General features: G+C 34.5%; 1 protein-coding gene across 17 annotated transcripts in view; it reads left to right on the plus strand.

Annotated features, from left to right (window-relative positions):
- The window catches only part of LOC123637857 (ankyrin repeat and KH domain-containing protein 1), a 133165-nt gene that overhangs the window by 60777 nt on the left and 52708 nt on the right, over nucleotides 1-19680 (plus strand). For 11 of the 17 annotated variants that reach the window (XM_045550962.1, XM_045550965.1, XM_045550968.1 and 8 more), the window contains exons 11-12: nucleotides 5734-5790; nucleotides 18132-18219. In XM_045550962.1, coding sequence (XP_045406918.1) covers nucleotides 5734-5790; nucleotides 18132-18219 — 145 coding nt within the window. Of the gene's footprint in view, nucleotides 1-5733; nucleotides 5808-18131; nucleotides 18220-19680 lie in introns of those variants that run through there. The other 6 variants (XM_045550966.1, XM_045550967.1, XM_045550977.1 and 3 more) reach the window with 2 other exon arrangements.

Below are 19680 nucleotides of genomic sequence, written 5' to 3' on the forward strand. Positions count from 1 at the left end.
GTGTATTCTGTCATTATCTTTTCCATATTGCTACATAGTCTCTATTTAGGACTCTTGCACAATATTTCGTCAAGTTGATAAACCATAATCATTCACTTAATTATTGAACTTCTGACTTATTTTTCAATTTTCACTATTATAAATACTGTTAGATTTAATAATTTCATGTGTATAATTTTTTCCTTTTCTTCTTTTGAATTATTTTATATATTGATTTTAACTTTTAAAAATATATTGCCTTTTGGCTTGGAGAGCAATTTAAAAAAAATACTGCCTCTGCCTTGCATGCTTTGGCTATCTGTGGAGAGATATTTAAATTTTAATATTATTTCTTTTCCTGATTATAAAAAGCCATACTATTCTTCATAGAAAATGTGGAAATGGTGGGGATGGCCTTGTGTCCCAGCTACTTGGGAGGCTGAGGTGAGAGGATTGCTTGAGCCCAGGAGTTCAAAGCAGCAGTGTGACTAGCCACTATACTCCAGCCTAGGCAACATAGTGAGACCCCTTTCCAAAAAAAAATTTAAAAGAAAATAAAATATAGAAAGTATGGGAAACTATAATAATTTTGATATTTAAAAGCTATGATTAAATTTTATAATTTCAGACTTTACTATAGGCCAGAAGAAAGAAAAAGTCCTAGTCAGAAAGATGAAGCATCAGAGAGTAAAGCAGGCAGATTAGTCCCTGAGTCCTCAGAAAAAGTGACTGATAATTTTTACTAGCTTTACCTTATAAGGCAATACCATCTTACTTGTTCTCCATTCTTTGCTGCCAGCCACTTCCTAGTACCGGTTTTGGGCTATAGTAATTTCCTCCAGTGGTTTGCAGATGGAAGACTCCACTCCCATTACATGCAGTGGAGATGTATTTCCTGGCATCCTATAGGTCTGTTCTTGATGTTTAGGTTTGCTAATTCTTTAAGTTAAAAAGATTTTTTGTGTGTGTGAACCTGCGAAGCTAAAGGTTTTTGGAAACTATTTTTACCCTCAGTTTTAAATAAGTGTATGCAAGTCAATCTTTGGAACACAATCTGGACCAGCCTCTATGCTTTGTTAGATTTTAGACCTTAACTTTTGCCAGATATTGAAGGTTTTGATATTATATTTTTGTTTTTGAAGGAAATTAAAAACTGTTTCCCATTCTTTAAAATATTTTGGACTAGAATCAGTGAGGATATTAATTATGGTTTAAAATATTTTAATGCACCAATTTGGTTTTCTGCTATTGTTTCCTGAGATGAAACAGATGTTTTAGGACTTTTCATTCTAAATGTATAGTAGGCATAATTTAGAACTCAGTTTTTAAAGGAAATCTAGGAATTTTATGTGTTGCTTTTAAAAAATTCACAGCCAGAACAGTGGATATACTTGAACATTTTCAGGTAAATCTTTAAAATATGTGCATGTTCTAAATTGCATTTTTGAAACAGTTGTTTTGAAACTTCATTTTCTCTAGTTTTAAAAACATTTTGATTTAAAAATACAGATATTTTTCATTAGAAGCACATTGAATATCCATTATATTTAGAGAATATGGATATTTTTGTTCATTGTTATAGAGCTTATCTAACTTCTTAATAATTGTCTAAATTTAAATAATCCTATTATTTAAAATTTTTACACTAGTATTCTTAAATAGGCCACTTAAAATGTTCGTTTTGAAAATAAAAAAATTAAATGAACTAAAACATCCATTAATTCCAAGGTTTTTTGAAAGTTCATCCTCTTTAATATGCAGAATCATTTTAACTACTTTATAAGCATAGAGCTTACGCTATAAGCAGAGAGCCTTGAACAAATCAGTCTATATCTTTCTGCTATGTGTATCTCTTGTTAAATACTATAATGGAAATGATTGTGTACTGAAATGAAGACTATTTCTTTATGTGTCCCTTCTCTGCATAGCATCTTTGTTTATTGGACCCAGGTTTGTTTTTGGTATTTGGTGTGACTACAGGTATAATATGGTGTAAACTCTTGTAAGAAAGTTTTTGTTAAAATATATTAGCATTATGTAGTACTAGGATCTAAAAGAAATATATATATATGTGTGTGTATATATATATATATATATATATATATATATATATATATTTTTTTTTTTTTTTTTTGAGACAAGAGTCTGGCTCTGTTGCCTGGGCTAGAGTGCCGTGGCGTCAGCCTAGCTCACAGCAACCTCAAACTCCTGGACTCAAGCAATCCTGGCTCAGCCTCCTGAATAGCTGGAACTACAGGCATGCACCACCATGCCCGGCTAATTTTTTCTATATATATATTTTTAGTTGTCCAGCTAAGTTCTTTCTTTTAAGTAGAGACAGGGTCTTGCTCTTGCTCAGGCTGGTCTCGAACTCCTGAGCTCAAGCAGTCTTCCCACCGCGGCCTCCCAGAGTGCTAGGATTACAGGCATGAGCCACCGTGCCCGGCCAGAATCAGTTTATTTTCTATATTAAATATTAAAAAATCGAAAATGTACACCAGGCCCACTTTTATAAGATTTTTTTTTAATTTAAGTAATACGTTGTGTATCTTTCTGGACATTTCTATACATTCAAATACACATAAATATATTACATATACATATTATATATGTAATGTAACATCCTGCTATGTCAGTTCCAATAGATTTCTCATTCTTTTTCACAGGTAGACAGTGTTCTACATGTAACCATTTATCCACTCAAAAATGTCTGAGTAGGTAACAGTTTTTAAGTATTAAATGATATTGCAGTAAATATTGTTAAGCAAATTTATGTATCTTTGCTACTTTTGTGAATATATCTATAGGGATAAATTCCTGGAAGTGAAATTGCTGGTTATCAAGGGGTCTACATTTGAAATTTTAATAACTATTGCCAAAGTGTTCAAAAATGTTGAACCAGTCTATACCTTTATTAACAACTGAGACCTTCTGATACCCCACGTTCTCACAAACATGAATAGATTTCTTCTTTCTCTCTTTCCTTCCTTCCTTCTTTCTGTTTTTTGGGGGATGGCGAAATGATTTAATTTTCCAGTCTCTGATCATAGTCCCAGTGTTTGCATTATGTAAAAAAAATGTTCTCATTATATTTCAAGTAGCCCTGTTTTGTTGCTCCCACAGCTTTAGTGAACTATAGAAAACACAGGAGTAAAGTTACTTTCTGGAAGAGTGTTGAGACATCATTTACAAATGCAAATTTTGAAATATTTTGAAATTTTTTAAAAAATCAAATAGATTTTTAAAAATCAAATATTCAGACAGCATCGACTACATTCTGAAAGACAAAGAGATTAATGTATCTTCCACCATAGAACTTTTATGAGTTATTTTATTTTAACTTTCTCATTTACATTTAACATTTACATTCTGTTTTATCGCCCTATTTCTCACAGTTTTTTAACCTTAAATATACATATCCACATTATATGTAAGTGGATTCAGTGTTTACTATTTGTTCACATTATATAGCTTCTTAACTTCTGAGTTCCTTAACTTGACTCATCTTTTGGCTGATTAGTACTGGTATTTTGATTTGAATTTATTCTCCTCAAAAAAGGAGTTCATAATTATGTGCATTTTTGAGAATACTGTATGTTGTATTTATAAATAAATATAGCCATTTATAAAATTATTGAATCACTTGTTTTTTTTCCCTTCAAAAGTCTAAAAACCCTTTATACTGCTATCTTCTGGAATTGAATATTACCAAAGCCTGCTAGATTATTCTTCATTGTATGTGACTCTTTTTTCTGCCTGGATTATCATAAGATTCTTTCATGAAACTTATACATCTGTGATTTTACCAGGATGTGTCTTATGTTGATTATATCAGATTTTTCTGAAGAGCAGTGAATGCTTTCTGTGTGAAGATTTTAGGTCTCATCCCCCACCCCCCCAAGGAAAGCTTCCTTCTGTTATATCTTTGAATACTTCTTTTTCTATTCCGTTGTCTTCCTTTGGGGTATTTATTATTCATATGTATCGTGTTTGTATTATCTTTCTCTAATACCTTTCTTTTCTTTGTCCTTTTCCCCTGCAGTTTCTTTCTTAAGCTTATCATCCAGGTCACTATTTTTTTTCTGTATACTTGTTGCTGTTTCTAATGTGGTTTTCATGGTTTCATTATTACAGGTTGAGTATCCCTTATCTGCAATGCTTGAGACCAGGAGTGTTTCGGATTTTGGATTTTGGAATATTTGCAGAATATATACCCGTTGAGCATCCCTAATTTGAAAATCCAAAATCTGAAATGCTTCAATGAGCATTTCCTGTGAACATGATGTTGGCACTCAGAAAGTTTTAGATTTTGGAGCACTTCAGATTTCAGATTTTTGGATTAGGTATGGGTCAACCTGTTTCTTCTACTTTTCCAACTAACTTTTAAATCTCTTGTTGTATCATTTTGTTTAGCTATTTATTTAAACAGTCCTTGTTCTCTTTAATTTATTTGAAAGAATAGGGGAATATTTGACTAAAATTTTATTCTGTTACTGTCTTGGTAGGAACTTCTTGATAGGTTCCATGCTGGATACTTTGTGCTTATTCTTCATATTTAAATGGGGCTTGCTATTTGTTGAAAATAATATTGGGTGGGTAGGTGACAGGGAAAGGAAGTGAGTCTTAATAGTCAGCTTCTTCAAATCATGTAGTTGTCTCTGGATACTTTATTGCTGAATCTATACCATAGGAGCATGTATCCCCTTAGGGTAAATACATCACTTAGGTAGGAAATTGGAGTGACTTAGAGTGGAGCCTTCTCTAGGTCAGATTACTTTTATTTGGAGACTTAGTTGACTCTGGTCAATGACTGGAAAGCTTGTCACTGTTTCCTCAATTGTATCCATGTCTCACCATCAGATAGTTTCTCTCTGTCAAGTCTAGATCTAGAGAAAATCCAGATATTATATCTCTCAAGTTCTTTCAAGGTTCTTGTTTTAGTTGTAAAACATGAGCACTAAGTACATTTATAATGGGGGGAAAAGCTACATAACTATTTATCTTATAGTATTTCTCCTTTTCCCCCCAACTTCTGATATTCCCAAATCTCTTGATTTCATTATTTTCCGTGGCTAGATATTTTTAAATGTTGCTCATGTTTTTATGCCTTTAATTTTATTTTGAAACAAAGTCATGAGTTCAAATAATTCAACAGAATTATTTCTGCATATACAAAGGTTTATATTGAAGTTTTATTGGTAGAAAACCACATTATCACACCCTAAAAAATTATTCATGGCCGGGCACGGTGGCTCACACCTGTAATGCTAGCACTCTGGGAGGCTGAGGCGGGTGGATCGCTCAGGGTCAGGAGTTCGAGACCAGCCTGAGCAAGAGCGAGACCCCGTCTCTACTAAAAAAATAGAAAGAACTTATCTGGCCAACTGAAATATATATAGAAAAAATTAGCCGGGCATGGTGGCATATGCCTGTAGTCCCAGCTACCCAGGAGGCTGAGGCAGTAGGATCGCTGAAGCCCAGGAGTTTGAGGTTGCTGTGAGCTAGGCTGAAGCCACAGCACTCACTCTAGCCCAGGCAACAAAGCGAGACTCTGTCTCAAAAAAAAAAAAAAAAAAAAAAATTATTCATACTCTCCTCATGAGATTATGGTCTCGAAAGATGAGAATCTTTTTAGTTGAAGATCCTGAGTTAACAAAGCCCAGCATCTGAAGTACCAGTCACGAGGTCTTCATGGCCAAGAGTGATTTTCGTTTTTGGAATAAGATCCGTGAGTTCTTCTTTTTCCTTTCGCAGGACAAGCAGGAGGACACGAAGACTATTTTGGAGGGCATAGATCCGGCCAAGCATCAGGTGAGGGTAGCCTTTGATGCTTGTAAGCTACTACATAAAGAATAGATGTTCTAGGTAACCAGAACTTTGGATATCTGAATTCCAGCCAACATGTTCCAGGACCCTGCTGGGTGACAAAGGAAATACTCTTCAATTGAAAAAGATTAAGTCCCAATAAAAAGAGATTTGCATTACTAGTAATTTGTTTTCTTAGTGTACTTTCTAAGTGGTATTCCTAAAAAAATCTCTTAGGTGAAAATAGATTTTCTTACTCACATAGTTCTTTTGCATTCTCCTTTATTGGGAGAGTTAGGATACCCTACGGAGAAAGTCTCAATTATAAAGTCCTTTGCATTCAACTTTGTTCATCAAAAATCTGAAACTCAGATTTAGAGTGATATATTGAACTGTTTCTATATAATCCTCAAATAAACAAAAAAAAATTAGTGAAACATTTACTATGTATTACTTATGCCCTAATTTCTATAAACTAAAAGTTTCAAATTTTCTTAAAATTGTCTCATATTATCTCATTCTGAATTTTTTTTTGAGAGAGAGTCTCACTCTGTTACCCCAGGTAGAGTGCAGTGGTGTCATCATAAGTCACTGCAAGCTCAAACTTCTGGGCCCAAGTGATCTTTCTGCCTCAGCCTCCTGAGTAGCTGAGACTACAGGTGTGCACCATCATGACCACCTAATTTTTTCTGTTTTTGGTAGAGATGGGGTCTTGCTCTTACTCAGGCTGCTCTTGAACTCCTGACCTCAAGCAATCCTCCCACCTCAGCCTCCCAGAGTGCTAGGATTACAGGCGTGAGCCACCCCACCTGGCCTGAAATTGATTTTTAAGAAGGTGAATATTTGTTCAAATGAAACATTTCTTTTGGAAAAAAATGTGTGAAAAATTTGTACCTGGTAGTTTTAAAAGTCAAACAAATTTAATATGGATTGTAATCCAGAGAGATTTGTTTAAACTCAGGAGCAGTTCTTAATTTTTAAATTAGGGATAAATTGTGATTGGATCACAAGTAACTTAGGCCATTTAAAATACATTTCTCAGTATCAAGCCATTCTTAACTATGATGCTTATTAAGTATCTTCATTCTTGGCTTATTGAATGAAAAGCTGTTGTATTCATTCTATTTTGAACTAAGTATATAAATTTATTTCATAAAATATTATGTGAAAATGTCAGCTTTTACTCAGTTTGCATGATATTTGTAGGCTCCTATCAAGAATGTAAAGCTGAGTGTTATTTCAGATAAAGTACTTCTTTCTTCCTGGATTTGTTAGAGGAAATGTTATTGTAAATCTCTCTAGCTGCAAGTCTCAAAATTTGGATTTTCCAGAATAATGAGGTTTGTGGCCCTACTTTTAGAGGTTCTGATTTAGTAGATCTGAAATGGGGAGTCTACATTTTAACTGATATCCCAGGAGATTCTGAGGACGAGTTCTCCCTACTTCACACTTTGAGACATTGCTAGAATCGGTACAGATTATTCTGTGTTGTTGTTGAGTTGTGTTCTTTTTCCATCTTTGCTTTATAATTCATCATTCTTCTTCCATCCAAACAGAATAACTTGGTTTTTCTGTTACTTGTGGTTTTTAGAAAATGTGCTAAACACAAGCCCTAGGATAGTGCCTCTTAATCTTTTTGCTATCTCAGTTCTCCTGAGAGATAAGAATCCGATCAGTAATAGTAGATCAATAGGGTAATTGAAACACAGTGGTGGGTTGGAGGAACATACCCCCCATTGGGAGAGTATCAGAATCCTCTAGTACATAGTGTATAAAATAGTCTCTTTCCCTTTCCCCATGATTTGTCATTCTCCCTAGAGAATGTCCTCCCTCCAGCTCCAGGAGATACTGCCTCTATGATATAGTTATAATTCTTAAATATATTTCTTGGGTGCTCTGTGGCTGTGATTTTAAGGGAAATCAACTTATTTTAAAGAAAATTAATTTCATTTAAAATTAAGTTTTGTTATCTAAAGCCAAACAGAAAAAAATTCCACCTTTTTTTTCATAGTGCTCATTCATTAGAACCAGAATTTTGCAGTGTTATTTTTCATAAACAAGTCTTTAGGGAGCTTATGAGCTTTAATTATCTATAATATCATTAAATATGAAATGTCCGATTTCGAATCAAAAGTGTAATTTATTATATCTCAAACAAGAAGCAGTACAATTAATCAAAGTAGGCACCTAAACTGTCAACACAGTTTTGCCATCTTAACGGTAGCTTGTTTATGCCAGCAGCAAAGAAATCCTGGAGAGTTAGTGGTGATGAAATCAGGAAAGGTGTTTTCCACAGCTTGTTGAGAATTGAATACTTTTCCTTGCAAGAAGTGGCCCAAACCCTGCAAGAAGTGGTAGTCCATTGGTGCAAGGTCTGGTGAATGTGGTGGATGACAGAGTTTTTAAGTACAGCCTCTGTAGTTTTTGAGCAGCTGTTGTTTGTGGTCGAGCATTGTCTTGCAAGAGGATTGGCCTGGCTCTGTTGACCAAGCTTGGCTGCTTAATCATAAGCATCCATGTCATTTTGTCCTGTTGGTTACGGTAGACATCCACTGTAATCGATTGACCAGGTTTCATGAAGCTGTAGTGGATAAAACCAGCACTGGAGCACTGGACTGTGTTTTGGCACTTCATCTTTATCCAACCATTGTGCCAAATACTTGAGATTGTCAAAAAGAATCAATTTTTCATTACATGTAACAATACGGTGTAGAAATGGTTCACTTTTATGTTGCGGCAGCAAAGAAAGGCAAAGTTCGAAACAAGACAATCTCTCTCCTGACACTAGTGTAATTCATATGGTACCTATCCAGTTTCTTTACCTTGCTGATTTGTTTGAAATGGCCCAATATGGTTGGAATAGTAATGTCAAACCTTGCAGCTAATTCATGCATAGGTTGAGGTGGATTTGCTTCCACTACAGCTTTCAGCTCATCATTATCCACCTTGGTCTCAGGTTGCCCACGTGGCTTATTTTCAAGATTAAAATCACCAGAACTGAACTTCTCAAATCATTGACACACTGTGTGTTTATTAGCCACATCCTTCCCAAACACTTCGTTGATATTTTGAGCTGTCTGCACAGATTGGTTCCACAACGGAAATATTCGAAAATAACACGAATTTTTGACTTAGCCATGGTTTCACAAAAATTGCTCTAAAAAAAAATTGAAAGATAACAATAAGCCAAACCATGTGTTTGAAAGAATGAGGACATGCCTTCACAATAAAAATAAAATAAAGCGTCAAAGTGAAATGTCAGAGAGATCAACTGTCAAACTTAGTACTTAAGGAAATCGGACATTTCATAATTAATAAGCTAATACTTATCAATATCTTTTACCTGTTAGTGATTAGCTTACCTTAATAAACTTTAAACATGGAGGCCAGGCGTGGTGGCTCATGCCTGTAATCCTAAGTACTCTGGGAGGAGGTCAAGGAGGGAGGATTGCATGAGGCAAGGAGTTCAAGACCAATCTGAGCAAGAGCGAGATTCTGTCTCTGCAAAAAATAGAAAAATCAGTCAGGTGTAGTAGCTCGCATCTGTACTCCCAGCTACTCCAGAGGCTGAGGCAGGAGGATCGCTTGAGCCCAGGAATTTGAGGTTGCAGTGAGCTATGATCATGCGACTGCACTCTAGCCTGGGCAACAAAGCAAGACCCTGTCTCGTTTAAAAAAAAACAAAAAACTTTAAATGTGACCTCTCAGCCTTTTTTTGTTTTTTGGAGTCAGGATCTGTCTTTGTTTTCTGGGATAGAGTACAGTGGCGTCATCATAGCTCACTGCAACTTCCAACTCCTGGGCTCAAGCAATCCTCGTGCTTCAGCCTCCCAAGTAGCTAGGACTACAGGCACATGCCACTATGCCTGGCTAATTTTTTTATTTTTTAGTAGAAACAGGGTCTCAGTTTTGCTCAGGCTGATCTTGAACCCCTGAGCTCAAGTGATCCTCCTGCCTCAGCCTCCCAAAGTGCTAGGATTACACATGTGAACCACTGTGCCTGGCTGACCTCTCACTTTTTTTTTTTTTGAGACAGAGTCTCGCTTTGTTGCCTAGGCTAGAATGAGTGCCATGGCATCAACCTAGCTCACAGCATCCTCAGACTCCTCGGCTTAAGCGATCCTACTGCCTCAGCCTCCCGAGTAGCTGGGACTACAGGCATGCGCCACTATGCCCGGCTAATTTTTTCTATATAGATTTTTAGCTGGCCAGATAATTTCTTTCTATTTTTAGTAGAGACGGGGTCTCGCTCTTGCTCAGGCTAGTCTCGAACTCCTGACCTCGAGCGATCCACCTGCCTCGGCCTCCCGGAGTGGTAGGATTACAAGCGTGAGCCACCGCGCCTGGCCACCTCTCACTTTTTAATGTTAACTTTTTATTAAGGAATAGCATACATGCATATTTTTAAATTGTACTAGTTAAAATTGGGAAACTTGTCAATTTTTTATCTAAAACTACCTGTAAAATATACAAAACTGCTAATAATACTTTTTTTTTTATTTTAAAGGCGAAGTTCTTTCTTTCTAGGTTATTGTGTATTGAATGAGTTCTTCTCAGGTATCTCAAGGTTGTTTAATTATAAGTACAAATGATGGCCGGGTGCGGTGGCTCACGCCTGTAATCCTAACACTCTGGGAGGCTGAGGCAAAAGGATCGCTGGAGGTCAGAAGTTCAAGACCAGCCTGAGCAAGAGTGAGACCCTGTCTCTACTAAATAGAAAGAAATGGTCTGGACAGCTAAAAATATATATAGAAAAAAATTAGCCAGGCATAGTGGCACATGCCTGTAGTCCCAGCTACTCAGGAGGCTGAGGCAGAAGGATTGCTTGAATCCAGGAGTTTGAGGTTGCTGTGAGCTAGGCTGACACCCTGGCACTCTAGCCAGGGCAAAAGAGCGAGACTCTGTTTTAAAAAAAAATAAAAAAGTACAAATGACTTCTAGTCAACAAGGTAAAGTCACTTTTAGTATATTTGGAAACGTCTCTGGCATACCATTTCAAGTATAGAAATTATAAATAAAATATGGGAGAAAAATGAATCTAAAAATATGTAGTTGTGCCTGCCAGAAACAAGATTAAAGATCTCTGTGGACTAGAAATCAAGCTGAAGATACAGTGCCAAGGAGAATTAATGCTAAAAAAATGGGCAGTAGGGGCTGGGATTTCAAATTGTATAGGAGAATTCGACTGAATGCATCTCACATAGAGCAGGCCAGTAGATTTAGTCTACTTGAATAAAGCAAGGAACCAGGATAATATTGTCCTACCTGTGAACCAAGATGGGAAAAAACTGGACCAACTGTCCAGAGTTACAGTTAGAAATTAGCAAATTGATGTAGGAAGCAAAGATAATAATGTAACTATAAAAACTTGTAGGATACCATTCTTTGATATGGGAACAGAATTGAAATATCTCTATGGGACAAGAACCCTTAAATTGCCAATGAAAGACCTAATTCTGAAACAGACTCTAAGAGCCAGACTGAGGCAACTTCCAAACCATCTTTTAAGGGATACATTTGTAGATGGCCAAAACAAAACAAAATACTTCCCATGCAAAGCAAGCTTTCTCAAATATAAAAATTATAATGCTCAAGAGCAAATCTTTGTCAAGAGAGAGAGTCAAAATGTAAGAAGACAAAAAGCAGCAAAACAGGAGAATACATACCCGAGGAAACTGAAATAAAATACATTATTCCTGAGAATTCTAAACATGTTTATTTTAAACTATGACCAATAGCCACAAAACAATGTGAGATAATAAAACAATATATTAAGAACAGGCAGGTACTTGGCCAGAAGGCCAAGACCGAATGAAGAACAGAGTATAAAATAAAGTTTGAGGGGAAAAATTCAATATTTAGGGTAAAACAGTAAATTAGACACAGTTGAATAAGGGGGAGTGAATGAACTAACAAATAAGACGATAAAACAAGAAATAATACCCCATATAGTGTAAAATAAAGAGACAGAAAATATGAAAGAGAAATTGAGAAAAAATAGATAGATTAAGAAGCTCCACCATCCATGTGTTAGAAGTTCCTGAAGGAGAGGATAGAAATGAAAGGGAGAGGAAATGTTTGAAGAGATAATAATGGAGAATTTTCTAGAATTGAAGGCAGACATAAACCCTTGACTGAAAACTCATATCAATCACTAAGCAGAACAAATGAAATGTGGACTTTTAAGGGTAAAGAAAAATATCTCAAAAGCTACCCAAGGGGGAAAATACATTACCTACAAATGAGCAAGCATCAAATTTTTGATAGTCTCATCAATAATAAATCACAAAAGAAAATGGGAAGTAATGTTCTCAAAATACCAAGATAAAATAACACAATATAGAATTCTTTACTCAACTACCATTCCTGAGAAGGAAAAATAAGCATATTTTCAAATCTACAAAGAATAAAAGAGCTTACCACCGTTAGACCCTTGTCAAAAGAACTGCTAGAAGATACATACGTGAATAAGAAGAAAATTGAGGAAGGTATGGGATACGAGAAGCTACAGTAAGCAAAAAATTGATAAAACATATTACCAATAGAAATTTTTGAGTTTAAAAACCTAAATTTTTATATTTAAAACTAAAATTTTAGTAGTACTAAAATTCTAGACAATACCATAAAATTCAAAAAGATATATTAGAGGGTTAAAAAAGCTATTCTAGAATCGTTTTGTTGTTCAGAAGGAGAACGAGAAAGTACTGAATAACTTTTAAAAGATTAATTTTAAGAAAATATATCAGTAATTAGAACAAATATAAAGCTATTAAAGAACTCCATTGTTAAAGGACATAGACTTTTGAAATCAGATTCACAATCAGAATCTAGCAAATGCTGTTTTCAGTAGACAAACCTAAAGCAAAATGACAGGAAAAGGTTGATAGAGTGATGGACAAAGTTATGTAAGGCAATATTAATCAGACAAAATGGAATTTTAAGCCAAAAGCATTTTTACAGGTACTCCTCCAACTGATATAATAATCAGTTACTAATCAGCAACTCATAATTTATCTTCTAAATGAAATAGAAAACTACAAAACTATAAGGAAAATGGCCAGATCTGCATTTGTAGTGGTGGGATTTTTTCACACACTTCTCTATGACACTGATATATCAAATAGATAAAACAATCGTTAAAAATAGAAAAATTAAGTTTTCTCTTACAGAGAGCTAGCATTCTGCTTCCAATAAATATACTATATATTCTTTTCTAATACATGGAATGTTTATAAAAATCGTCCATGTTTTAGGCCTCACAAAAGTCCTGAGAAACTCCTAAACTCCTTATAATATGGGCTGCATTCTCTAATCTCCATTGCTTTAAAATTACAAATCAGCAATAAAATCTTTTTTAGTCCCTTACATTTGGAAATTGAAGAAAAATACATCTGCATAATTCAGGAGGTTAGAGGCATCCAGTAAAAATTACAAAGTAGGAACTGAATTACTAGAAAAACACTACACTCCCAAACTTGGTGGAGGGGTGAGGAGAATACAGCTAAAATGGTTCTTAGAAGGGAAATTACAGCTTTATACATAAATATATTAAAAATGAAAAAAATTAAATAAAGCTAATAAGAGAACAACAGCACAAAGGAAGGAGGAAATAATAAAGATAAAAGCAAAAGTTAATACAATAAATAAATGGGATTTGATTAAACTAAAAAGCTTCTGCACACCTAAGGAAACAATCAGCAGAACAAATAGACAACCTACAGAATGGGAGAAAATACTCATAAGCTACGCATCCAATGAAGGGCTGATAACCAGAATTTACGAAGAACTCAAGCAAATCATCAAGAAGAAACCAAACAACCCTATTAAACATTGGGCAAAAGACATAAACAGAGGCCTCTCAAAAGAAGAAAGAGAATTGGGCAGTAAACGTATGAAAAAATGCCTATCGTCACTAATCATCAGGGAAATGCAAATTAAAACCACAATGAGATATCACCCCAGTCAGAATGGCTTTTATTAAAAAGTCCAAAAACAATAGATGCTGGCATGGATGCAGAGAGAAAGGAATGCTTATACACTGTCGGTGGGACTGCAAATTAGTATAACTTTTATGAAAAACACTATGGAGATTCCTCAAAGAACTAAAAGCAGACCTACCATTCCATCCAGCCATCACTATTGGGTATTTTCCCAAAGGAAAAGAAGACTTTTCATCAAAAAGATACCTGCACTCAAATGTTTACTGTAGCACAGTTCACAATTGTGAAGATGTGGAATCAACCCAAGTGCCCATCAGTTTGAGTGGATTAGTAAAATGTGGTATATGTATACCATGGAGTACTACTCAGCCATAAAAGAGATGAATTAATACCTTTTGCAGCAATATGGGTGGAACAGAAGACCATTCTAAGTGAAGTATCTCAAGAATAGAAAAACAGGCCGGGTGTGTTGGCTCACACCTGTAATCCTAGCACTCTGGGAGGCTGAGGCGAGAGGATTGCTTGAGCTCAGGAGTTCAAGACCAGCCTGAGCAAGAGTGAGACCCTGTCTCTACTAAAAATAGAAGGAAAAAAAAATTAGCTGGGCGTGCTAGTGCCCGCCTATAGTCCCAGCTACTCAGGAGGCTAAGGCAGGAGGATCACCCAGGAGTTTCAGGTTGCAGTGAGCTATGATAATGCCACTGCACTCTACCCGCGTGACAAAGCAAGACTCTATATCAAAAAAAAAAAAAGAATGGAAAAGCAAATACCACATGTACTCACTATTAAATTGGAACTAACTAATGAGCACACACACGCACAGAGGGAAGTAAAACTCAGTGAAATTAACCAGAGGGGTAGGGGTGGAGGGGATGGGGGGAAAAACCTACATAATGGATACTCTGAACACTATTTGGGTGACAGGCACACCTATAGCCAGGACTCAAGCATTACAGAAATGATCCATGTAACCTAAAACATTTTTACCCCCTTTATATTTTGGGGAAAAAAGTTAATACAATAGAAAACAATAAAAAAAGAGATAAGAAAGGAAATATAGGATGAAGAGCAAAATTAAAAGTTGATTTTTTAAAAAAAAAGACTACTAAAAATAGATAAAGTAAGCCAGACAGATTTTTTTAGGGGGAAAAGCACAGATAAAGAATATAAACTTAAAGTGACTTATAACTATTAGATACAGTAGAAATCTTTAAAATTCCTAAGGCAGTCATGAACATCAATAAATTTGAATACTCAGATAAAATGAATACTGATTTTTGCTGTACATATATAAATTATCAAAATTGACTCTAGAATAGGAAACCTCAATAGAACAATAACCATATATTATAAATTGAATCAGTTTAAAATTATACATCCAATGAAGGTAAGGAGTCCAGATAGATTTATGAATGAATTTTAACAAAGTTTCAAGGGATAATTCATATATAATTTATTCTAGCTATTCCCAAGAACATAAAAAGAAATGTTAAACTTAAACTGCACAATATCTAAGTTTGTAGCTTTGGAAAATAATTTTCTGTGTTTATGAAGGGAAAAAATCAGAAATAATTTATATCCTAACATTTTATTGGTCTTGAACAAATATTGTCTATACTAATAAATACAGCATTCAAAAAAGTAAGTAGTAGAGCACATACAAATTTGATTCTATTTTAAAAGAAGGATTTAGTCATCAGATACTTTGGGCAAATGTTTTATGTTGTGGGATGTGCATTATTAATTTTAGGACATAAAATACTACAAATACATTATAAAGACGTGGCATTGTTTTATTAACTATTTCCCCAAATGTAATTGTATTGTTCAAAACCAAATGAATGAATGAATTTATAGGGAAGAAAATAAAATAGGTAGTTTTTTTACACCTTTTATTTCAGGAATTTTCTTAGTATGTTGAATTTTGAAACGACTTAGGGTAAGGGTCTTGGGACTTTACTTTCTTATTTCTTTTAACAGTTATAGTAATATTTTAAATATACAAAATTAAGTTATTTAAAAAATTTCATTCTAATCAGGGCTTTCAAAATCTTTAGTCTGTGCCATTACTCATGGGACCTGATTATGTTGATGGGTGTCACTGCCAGGCTTAAGAAATAAGAAAGAGAAAAAGGGAAAGAAAGGAAAAGTGACATTAATATTGCCCACGCATGTTCTAGTAATAACGTATTATCAAATGCAGATAATCAATGTCTTTCTCTCAAGTTTAGCTAGCATTTTAATTTCATGTTTAGTGAACTTTTATTTACCCAATAGAAAATAAAAACTTCACACCTCTGTACTATGAGGGAGTATTTGAGAGATCATTTATGTTTAGGTTCTTGCTTGGTAAACAGTATTCAATATATCACTTCATTGTTTAGGCATTAGGTGTACAATGGTTAGCAAAAATGGATATGATTATCGCTCTCATGGAGCTTATGATTTCTAGGAGGAGACACAAACTAATATATGATTGCAGTTTATGACGGAGAAGTTCATAGAGGTGTAAGTCAATCATAGGAAATGATCTAGTCAGGAGTGGAAATAACAAGTTGTTAAAGGGACAGTTTGTTTCCAGGATGTAATTGGTTGTAATGATTGTTCAGAAATCAGTTGGATGGAAAAACTGGACAAATGGCCGGGCGAGGTGTAATCCTAGCACTCTGGGAGGCCAAGCGAGGCAGGTAGATCGATTGAGCTGAGGAGTTCGAGACCAGCCTGAGCAAGAGCAAGACCCCGTCTGTACTAAAAAAAATAGAAAGAAATTAGCTGGACAACTAAAAATATGTAGAAAAAATTAGCTGGGCATGGTGGCACATGCCTGTAGTTCCAGCTACTTGGGAGGCTGAGACAGTAGGATTACTTGAGCCCAGGAGTTTGAGGTTGCTGTGAGCTAGGCTGATGCCACGACACTCTAGCCCGGGCAACAGAGTGAGACTCTGTCTCAAAAAAAAAAAAAGAAAGAAAGAAAGAAAAAGGAAAAACTGGACAAACAATTTTCTAGGTCTTTCTGAGTCACTTTTAATGGTATATATTCTGTTTTGTTTGAAATAAATTGCCAGAATGTTAGATTTACCTACATTTGAATATGAGTTCAAGATCTATTCTAAAGCCAAATTATTTTGGCGTTATTTATAGTTATTCATCTTTTCCATAACCTAGAATTAATGAAGACTGTTTTCTAAATAACATGTATAACAATTAAAAAGTCAAAACATAAACTAATTTTTATAGGAGGTTGTGGGATAACTGCACTATAAAGATTTTTTTTGAAACATCTTTTAGAGTGGGATTTCTGTCACTTGTCAAATTTCTATTGGATTGACAATCTACTCTGATATCTTACTGTTGTTTTGCCTGATTTGTAGATCAGATACAGTTATGTAAACAGACTAAATTGTATTCTGTTGGCAGAGTGTCTAGGATTTTTCCGAGTTAATTAAAAGGATAGAGCTGAAATAAAGCTTTAACATAGTCATCGTTCTTTATCAAGTTTTTCTTAGTAACAAAGGAGAACCAGAACAACAGAAATTGTATGTTTGTGAAACATACATACATACATAGTGAAAGAGGGGATAGGTGAGAGAACTTTTCATGGAAGCAATATATTAGCTACATTTTAATACTTAGATGAATGTAATGCGTTCACAGTTCTCCCTACAAATAGTACTACTCACCATATAAGAAAATTTCTTTTAGTGGCATTTGGTATGAGGTATGGTTAGAAGCTGTTTTATCATTCATTCCTCTTGCTGGCAAACTTCCTAGAAAGAATAGCAATCTCTGCTATTATGAGATTGCACCATTAACATTTGACCATTCAAGTATTTACTTTTTACTTAAAAAAAAATCTACCCATTGGTCTATTTTTCTTTTTCCTTTACTCCTTAAATACCATATTGTTTTTCTTCAGGAATTTGTTTCCATCCTTTGATAGAGCTCTTATTGGCTTCTGATATAAGATCAAGATCTTTCTAATCACCTCACAGGAGTAAGGTTCCTTTTTCACAGTCCAGATGAATAGTTAGGAAAACATCTTTTTAAACTGAGAATTAGAATGCAGTTATTTCTGTTTGGAAACCAAACTAAACATTAGTCTTATCTTTAATGGTTATTGTTCGGTATGCAAAACTGAACTTGCCCTAAAAATGTTATACCATCTAGTGTGGACTGAAAATCCTATATGTTAGAAGAATTGAGGTGGGCAGTAGAAGTGGCTACATTAAGTATTAAAGCCGCATTTTGGCTTGCACAAGGCCCTGGGTTCAATCCCCAGCACCTCAATGAATTAAAAAAAATTTTTTTTTAAATCCTCATTATTTCTTATATCATTAGTACTAAGTGTTTAAAATAGGTGGTTAATCAGTTGGCACTGATAGATTAATTTTTCTGTTTCTCTACTAGGAGCATGAATCTGAAGGTGGAAGAACACCTTTGATGAAAGCTGCAAGAGCTGGTCATTTGTGCACTGTGCAATTTCTTATTAGCAAAGGTAAAGAAAGTACAAGTTATCATTTCCAAGAGGCTACAGTTTCTGAAAAGAAAATTCCTAAACTTGCAATTTGCAATTTATATTTATATTAAGGCTGCTTTACCTGCAGTACAAATTTCTAGTCTTTTGTTGTATCTTATTTAGTAAGCATAGAGTTTGTGAGGTGTGTACTGGGGATTTTCTTTATGAGTTTTAATTTTCATCAACCAGATAGCATATGGTTGCTCCCAAAAGTTGGAAAAGCAAAATATAAAATGCCCAGCTATACTTACTTAGGTAGATGTTCAACACTTAATCATAAGGCAATTCTGCTGGAGATGGGGGTGGAAGCCAGAGAGAAAGTTTGCTATTGTGGTACTTGTTTTTGGTACAGTTGAATTAACTGAGTTTATAGGGTCTTATTTTTATATTCCTCTAGAAATTCTATTATTAGAAGAATATATTTAGGCAAAGAATTTCAGCTGATGGATAAATGATTAGTTCAAAATTGTTCACTATAGAAAAGTGAAATGCTGCTGAACCAATGTTAGGTTGAACTAATAAAATTGTCATTTATATGCTCTTCTGTCTGAGCTCACACACACAAAATCGTTATTTATAGATCAAAAATGGTAATGTCAGCAATTTCATTTTGTTCAACCTAACTCTTTGTATAGTGTCAGAGGTACACTGGCATCTGATAAAAGGTCCTAGGATAGGATGATAAAAATGCAAGGAAGATCTACTCAGGTGGTGTCATGTTATTAAAATAAAAATTTTATATTTATATTCTAATAGAATTCTGACATTTTGTGACATTAAAAATGTAGGGTAAGATCTTGTCATTTTAAATATACTTGTTTTCTTCTTTAATTAGATAAAACTGGGTTTATTTTATTCATATCACATTTTTGCTGCCAAGTAAGACATATCTTTACATAAGTTCTGTAACATAATTTGTAAAAGCTGTTTACCTCAACCACACAGAAGTAATAAATACCCTTCGAGTTCTTTTATGTTTCTTTACTAAAAAGGAAATTTAGTCATATCCAACCTACTAAGAATATAATCAGGCTTGTCAGGAATAGGAACACATTGATTTTATCTTTTCTAGACTAAATAATCCCGTCATCTAAAATAATCTCATGTTGCTAATGTAAAGATATTCATTGCTATGTCTTACCTTTCCTAAAAGGTACTTTTATGCAAGTTAGCATTAGGTTCAGCTGGCTATTTTCTGAAGATGAAATAATAATAGTATTGGCTTATTTTTCTCTCACTTATTTTATAAGTCAAATTAAGGAAGAATGAAGAATGAATATTTCTATAGTCTTAACTTTCTAGTTGAGACCTTTTGGGATTGTTAAAGGTAGCTGAACTAAAAACCATTTCCTTTTTCAGGGGTCAAAAATAATTTATCAAAAAAGAAGCTATGAAGTTAAGGGATTTTGCCTTCAGACTTTTTTCAGGTCATATTATACA

Source organism: Lemur catta, chromosome 5, assembly GCF_020740605.2.
Source record: "Lemur catta isolate mLemCat1 chromosome 5, mLemCat1.pri, whole genome shotgun sequence".
Lineage (NCBI taxonomy): Eukaryota > Metazoa > Chordata > Mammalia > Primates > Lemuridae > Lemur > Lemur catta.